Source organism: Limulus polyphemus, unplaced genomic scaffold, assembly GCF_000517525.1.
Source record: "Limulus polyphemus unplaced genomic scaffold, Limulus_polyphemus-2.1.2 Scaffold8017, whole genome shotgun sequence".
NCBI classification, from domain to species: Eukaryota; Metazoa; Arthropoda; class Merostomata; order Xiphosura; family Limulidae; genus Limulus; species Limulus polyphemus.
Genome location: NW_013673627.1, coordinates 21,247 through 29,115, shown reverse-complemented (window position 1 = coordinate 29,115; position 7,869 = coordinate 21,247). Strand labels below are relative to the sequence as shown.

Sequence of the window (7,869 nt, the reverse complement as noted above, 5' to 3'; positions counted from 1 at the left end):
CAAATTGATGTAGTAAAGGCTTTACGTTTTCCCACTTAATTGAGTCTGGCTAAATACCAAATTGATGTAGTAAAGGCTTTACGTTTTCCCACTTAATTGAGTCTGGCTAAATACCAAATTGATGTAGTAAAAGCTTTACGTTTTCCCGGAAAACGTAAAGCCTTTACTACATCAATTTGGTATTTAGCCAGACTCAATTAAGTAAAACGTAAAGCCTTTACTACATCAATTTGGTATTTAGCCAGACTCAATTAGAGTTCCCACTTAATTGAGTCTGGCTAAATACCAAATTGATGTAGTAAAGGCTTTACGTTTTCCAACTCTAATTGAGTCTGGCTAAATACCAAATTGATGGAGTAAAGGCTTTACGTTTTCCAACTCTAATTGAGTCTGGCTAAATACCAAATTGCACAAATCAATGATCTTTATTAACAAATGGACACAATCACATTTAAAGTGAAACAATAGCAAGTGTTTCTGTGTGCTCTGTAAAAATTGGAGAGATCTTTATTAAGTCTTTCTTAGTAGTTGAAGTCCACATACCAAACATGTAAACAAGTGATAAAATATAATAAGGTTAAACAAGACATTAAAATTCAAAGTTAAACAGACAAATTTGCATCATACCAAGATCTGTATCTTGAAGAAAATCTTATCTACATCTCAGTCTCAAAGCAAAAGCTGTAACATAGTAATATACACACACAATATTCACTCTTTTAAGGCCGATGCACTATCCATGTGACTGAGGGCCACTCCCAAATCAACAAAGGAGTGTCAAGCCCTCAGAATAAAACTCTTTTTAACAATCACTGTCACTAGTTATAATGTTTTATAATTTTTTTGGGGGGGGGACACCATGTTGTCTTTGGTGATTTGTCCTGTCCTGCGAATAACTACAGTGAGAGAAACTTGGTAATTCTCTATTTATGGATGTTCTTATGTAAAACTTACAGAAAGTACACTGATACTTTAGAACAAACTAAGGGGGCAAAAAACATACGGTACTTTTCTGTACCCCACCTGGTAAGTTTTTAAACAAACAATTCCAAATGAAAAAGTAATAATTATTTATGACAAATTAAGGAAACAAAAATAGGGTACTTTTTTAAAAGAATAAAAATATCGTGAAGGCCTTTGCAAAGATATAGTAGAAAAATGAACATTGACAGAAGAATGATAACGAAAGAAAAACGGCAATTTTATTTACACTGCAGTGCGGCTGTAATATTAGTAAGTTGTAGTTCAACTATTTCGGTTTAATGAACAACAATAGCAGTAAGAGGAAATAAATAAGATTGTAATGAAAATTAATCTATATGAAATTAGTTTAATTTCTAAAAAAAACCAGTTCTCCACTGCTCTACTGTATGTACTAATAAATATCTTGCATGTTAAAATAGCATACCTTAACTCTTTTAAACCCATCATTTTTGGTAATTTCTCGTGGAATTATCTTTGTGATGTCCTAATAATTATCACTATACCTTATAAAATTTCTGGTCTGTTTATTAAAGGTGGATAATAATGTGATATGGATGAGTTTTCAGCCAAAGAAACGAACATTATTGGATGTTGTCACTGTCTGATGAGTAAATCGAGATTTTCGGCCAGGCACTGCGAGTGTCTGATCGAGTTTAAGTAGTTAAGGAAAACTCGTATTATCATTATTTGTACAAAAAAAACTTTTATGATATCATTACAGAACAAGATATGGCTCAGCTCTCGCAAGGACAGGACTCTGTAGAAATAGATAACAAGATGGACATTCTGGGAGGAACATTGAAAACGAGTGCATCCACCAGGGTTTTTGAAGGTGGTTTTGGGAAGTTGGACACCAAAAGCAACCCAGCTGTTTGTGGTCAACTTCTGAAGACAATCCACGATCAAGTGTGTCACCTGAAGCAAGCAGTGCGTACAACAGTTGAGATGGGGCACCAGAAAATATACCACTTACCCGAAACTGATGATGCAACAACTACGGAGATGAAGGTGCAGGTCACTGAACTCCAGTCACAAGTTTCAACAAAGAGGGAACAAATTGCAACACTTCGAACCCTTTTAAAAGCCAACGAACACACTGCCGAGGTTGCTCTAGCCGATCTAAAAAGCAAGTACGAAAAGGAAAAAGCAGTTGCTGGTGAAACTATGTTCAAATTGAGGAATGAACTGAAAGCTCTCAAGGAAGGTGCTGCAATGTTTACGTCCCTAAAAGCCACGTTTACTGCTCGTAGTGAAGAGTATATCTCTCAGGTGGAAGAACTTCAGAGACAGCTATATGCAGCAGAAGAGGAGAAAAAAACCCTTAACTCCCTTCTACGGAGGGTGATTCATCAAAAACTAGCCCTAACCCAACATTTGGAAGACTTGGAAATGGAGCAAGAATATAATTACATGAAACAACAAGACAGTCATGGTTGTGTGGCTTTTCAGAGGGTAAGTTGAAAATCATAGATGGAAAATAGTTAAAATAACTTGGTAAAAGCAACATGTACATCTTGAATTTGATGCACTTATTCAAAGGATGTATTAAAATAACATTCACTTTAAAAGTGTGTGAATTTGTTCAAACATTTATTAAAGTAACATTATAAATATATTAATATGTTCAAAATTAAACAAACATGCACATTATAAGTGTGTATACATGATCAAAGGACATATTAAAGTAAAAAGTAAGTGTGTGAACATGTTTAAACGATATAATAAAGTAACATGCTAATAAGGGTGAATGTGTTTAACACATACACATCAAAAGTGAGTGAACGTGTTACAGTTGATAATAAGTTTGTTAAATTATTGTTCTGCTCTTCTGTAATTTCAAGTTTTAAACATTTGTTAACAGAGAAGTCCAGGAGCGATCAGAAGGAAATGAAAGGTAAGGAAAACCTTTGTTTCCTTTAAGGAAGAAATAAGTTATTTTTTTTTTACAAATTCGTTAACACTACAAAACATGTAAGAAATATCGAGGTGTCTATGAACAAAAACATGGCATCTATTATGGATTAGAGAAACTAATGTCATTGTTAAAACTTACACCCCGTGTATTTTGTTTTCAGCTCCACTTTGAATTATGAGTGATGACTGTTTGGTGAAGAAAAGCATTCATTATTAAGGCACTGAAAACTAATCTACAGAATATGTTGAACCTAGCATTCATTATTAAGGCACTGAAACTAATCTACAGAATATGTTGAACCTAGCATTCATTATTAAGGCACCGAAACTAATCTACAGAATACGTTGTACCTAGCATTTATTATTAAGGCACTGAAAACTAATCTACAGAATATGTTGTATCTAGCATTCATTATTAAGGCACTGAAAACTAATCTACAGAATATGTTGAACCTAGCATTCATTATTAAGGCACTGAAACTAATCTACTACAACATATTCTTGCCTTAATAATGAATGCTAGGCCCGAAACTAATCTACACAATTAGAGATGAACAAAATTTCCTTCTTATGAATTCAGGCTTCTTGTACAAAAAAGAAAGTTAACAAAATCATGGGTACAGTATTGCAAATTTTCAGTTAAATTGTTTATAAGTCTTACATGAACAGGTTTTGAATTTGTAATTTCTATAAAAGGACAAGTTTATTTTTCTTTAATAATACTGTGTTATCTTTGTACTCATTTATATATTTCTTGATGTTAACACCCAATGTGCAAGTCAGTGAGATCAAGTATAGGAGATTGGGTGGGCTACAGAGGGATGTCACAGTTTCTGATATTTGAGCAGGAATGAAACCAAATGTACTTCCATACAGGGCTTTAATAGTGTTTGGACACAAAGGTTAGGGTGATTTGGGAGAACTGTGGTCCTTTTGTAAAAAAAAAATAGAAGTGTTCGGGCAGGTACCACCTTTAGCCACTTTACAGCAGCAAGTAAGCTTCGTTGTATTTTCTTATGTACTTATAGAACTTGCAAAAACCACAGAGAAAATTGCTTGATAGAGCTGAGAAACCAGATCTTGTACTGTGCAACAAATGTGACCACTATCGTGTTTTTTATTGGGGATTGGATGAGTTTTACTCATTCATAGCCTGTAAACTAGTGCAAAGTAAGTTGACAGTTCTGATTCCAGATATCACTAGTTTAAATACTTAGGATTTACAAAACAGATACCAGAAAACTTTGTTACGGAATCAACTTCCCAAAAATGTCTCTCTGGCTCGCAGATGGGGTGTTGAATGGTATGCACATATCACAGAATTCAACAGTTATTAAATACACTATATTGTAGTAATAAGCTCACTACAGTTTAAACTGTTCATTGACAGGAATCTGTAGAAAACATTTATTTGGAATTAATTAATTTACAGTATTGTGAAAGTGTTTTAAAGCAATCTATCTTTCACTATTAAAATCATTGTACTTCTCTAATTGTTGCACAAATATTTCATTACTGTTAGATAAATATATATAATCTTTGGTATTATCATAATTTGTCCTTGTGAAAGTGTGTTCCTAATGCCCACTAAAACAGATTTTTCCTTCAAGCTTTAATGAGTCTTAGAGAAACACTGTTGGTAATATTAGTATTCCGTCTCCTGAGAGGTTCACGTTTTGAATTTTGTTTCACCACCTATAAGAAGCTGTCATCTATCGTGTCATTGGTATTCTGTCTCCTGAGAGGTTCACGTTTTGAATTTTGTTTCATCACCTATAAGAAGCTGTCATCTATCGTGTCATTGGTATTCCATCTCCTGAGAGGTTCACGTTTTGAATTTTGTTTCACCACCTATAAGAAGCTGTCATCCATCATGTCATTGGTATTCCGTATCCTGAGAGGTTCACGTTTTGAATTTTGTTTCACCACCGATAAGAAGCTGTCATCCATCATATCGTAAGTCGTTCACATCTTATCTATACTCAAACTGAAGAAGAAAAGATCTGTTGGAACCATTTGGATTTTTGGTGAAGAAAAACAACATTTTTATCTTCATATATAGTGTATACTGACATCAAAAGAACTAATAGTGACCTTGAGTATAATGAAAAATCTTGCTGTTTGTCTCAGTAATTGTGAGACAGATTTAGTGCACTGGAATGTGAAAATGAAATAACTCTTGGGTATTGAAGTTACTTACAAACAGTAATATAACATTGTTTTCAGTCCTTGGGTTACAAATCAGAATTGTAAGGATTACATAGCAGATGTTATTTTCCTCTGTATTAATAATATTCTGGATGGTTGACTTAACTGGTCTATTTCCAATGTGATGTGCTAAAAAGATATGCCTGATAGTAATAATGAGTTTTATTTATATTACAAATGTATTTGTATTTATTTATCAGTTTTTAAATTCTTTTGTATGTCATTGTATTTTACAATTCATGAACTTAAACCACCTGCTGATCTCAGAATTACTTTTATTTATGTCATGTAGTATTTTTTATGTAAGTAATAAAAACTAATATATTTTGGAGTATATTTATGTGCGACTGTTGAACAACTGATTTTCGTTTTCTAAACTTGCAATATTTTTACATCAGATATTAGCTGTTTCTATACAAGTGTCTGTTGTAACATGGTCAGTGCAACCATTCACACTCAAAGCAGGTTATTTGTATTAACCACGAGATACTGTTTAGTTCTCTGTGAACTCCAGATAGAAACATGGTTAAGGCACTTATCTGATAGAAGGTTATGGGTTAAGGCACTTACTGATAGATGTTTGTGGGTTACGGCACTTACTGATAGAAGGGTGTGGGTTATGGCACTTGACTGATAGATGTTTGTGGGTTATGGCACTTGTCTGATAGATGTTTGTGGGTTATGGCACTTATTGATAGAAGGTGTGGGTTATGGCACTTACTGATAGATGTTTGTGGGTGTAGGCACTTACTGATAGAAGGTTATGGGTTACAGCACTTATTGATAGAAGGGTGTGGGTTAAGACACTTGTCTGATAGATGTTTGTGGGTTAAGGCACTTACTGATAGAAGGGTGTGTGTTAAGGCACTTGTCTGATAGATGTTTGTGGGTTAAGGCACTCACTGATAGAAGGGTGTGGGTTAAAGCACTTGTCTGATAGATGTTTGTGGGTTAAGGCTGTGGTTTTTACAATTACACTGAATTAATGTTCTGTATATGCAATAATATTTAACTAACTGTTTTAACTACAACTAATACTTTGTACAACAACACAGTAAACTCGCCATATGTCAGTACCATAAAATACGTAGGTTAAGCATGTCATATTAAAACAATTCTGAATGGTCGTCTTGTCATTACAGTCCTTTCCACCACATCTGATCATATTCTATCTGACGACTGTGCATCTTGACAATAGCCCTACAGTATAATTTCCATTATGCTAGACCCCATTGTAATGCTGTTATGTCCAATGCACACCCTTCCTCCCTAGATTATGCTTCCCTTAATCTATCTAGTGTAGGAGGATGACGATTTCCCAGCTCCTGTTTCAATAGTCTGATCACACATGTATCCATAGGTGCTGCATCTGACAATTTAACCAGGATGTCTTTGTAAGGAATAGTTTGAATACTCATTTCATTCTCCAGCTGCTTGAGTATGCAATGGTTTAACAAGTATTTTGTGGAAGCAACTTTTTTTCACCTGACTTGCATCCAGTTCCCAGTTAGAGATCCTTTTGATTATGTTGTGTAATGTTGCTTGGAGCACAAAGATGATGTTTGCTCCTTTTGTGTGTGTTGCTCCTCTTACAACATGCCTCACTTTGCTTGCCATGGCTTGAATATGACTTGTTGCAGATCTCTTTCTGGATGGTCCTAGTACCCCACACTGATCCATATTCCTTTGTTTTCCATTAATTACAAGGTATATCACCATCTTGAAAAATTCTTAATTGCCTACCTAAACACATCTTTACGATCTGAGTGTAGGAATATTTTTGAATCAGAAAGGACTACTCATACCTTTCCCCAAAACAATCAGTTTTTGTGGCATCACACTACCTACAAATTGCCAAACAATGACAAAATATAGCTCTGATACATAATATTCAACAACGATTGTATGTCAGTTGTGGTTTTATGTGACTTACTGATTTTCATATTCAATATCACCTTAATGTTTTACCTAACTTCCTGTATGTTTGCTGTAATTTATTCAATACAGCTTTATAAACAGTTACATAAACTGACAATTGCCAGGATATACTTTAAACTAATGTCTGCCTTAATTTGTTCAACACAATTAGTCTTTTATGAACAACAAAGTAAACATAAAATGGAATCTTCCTTAGTAATTAGTATATCTTTGTAACTTTGACCATATGTATCATGAGGAAATTGGGATTTTACTGCTCAATTTTTTTCACTTATGCATTATTCCATACATCACTTCCTGTGCTAGACATAATAGGTTTCTTTGGTATAAGATATATCGGCCAGAAGTGGGTTTCTTTTGTACAAGATATATCAACCAGATATACAGACTGAAATGACACATTTGGTTACCCAAATAAAGTGAAATGTCTGTTTGAAATATTAAATATTTTTGCAATGAGAACTTCACAAAGAAACTGTAACTGATTCTTATAAACAAATATATTCAGTTCTTTATAATACAAACTGTAACTGATTCTTGTAAACAAATATATTCAGTTCTTTATAATACAAACTGTGACTGATTCTTATAAACAAATGTATCCAGTTTTTTATAATACAAACTGTAACTGATTCTTATAAACAAATGTATTCAGTTCTTTATAATACAAACTGTAACTGATTCTTATAAACAAATATATTCAGTTCTTTATAATATAAACTGTAACTGATTCTTATAAACAAATGTATCCAGTTTTTTATAATACAAACTCCAAGGAAAACTACACCAACCGTTTTTAGCAGCAGGAAAACTTAATTTTTCCAC

General features: G+C 33.7%; 1 protein-coding gene across 3 annotated transcripts in view; it reads left to right on the top strand.

The window, feature by feature from the left end:
• Nucleotides 1-4,832, top strand: part of LOC111083050 (protein bicaudal D homolog 2-like) — an 8,289-nt gene extending 3,457 nt beyond the window's left edge. The window contains exons 2-4 of one of the 3 annotated variants that reach the window (XM_022379269.1): nucleotides 1,706-2,436; nucleotides 2,846-2,878; nucleotides 4,679-4,832. In XM_022379269.1, the coding sequence (XP_022234977.1) occupies nucleotides 1,706-2,436; nucleotides 2,846-2,875 (761 nt within the window). In that variant the 3' untranslated portion in view covers nucleotides 2,876-2,878; nucleotides 4,679-4,832. Of the gene's footprint in view, nucleotides 1-1,705; nucleotides 2,437-2,845; nucleotides 2,879-4,600 lie in introns of all 3 variants that reach the window. The other 2 variants (XM_022379267.1, XM_022379268.1) reach the window with 2 other exon arrangements.
• The last annotated feature ends 3,037 nt before the right edge of the window (nucleotides 4,833-7,869 follow it).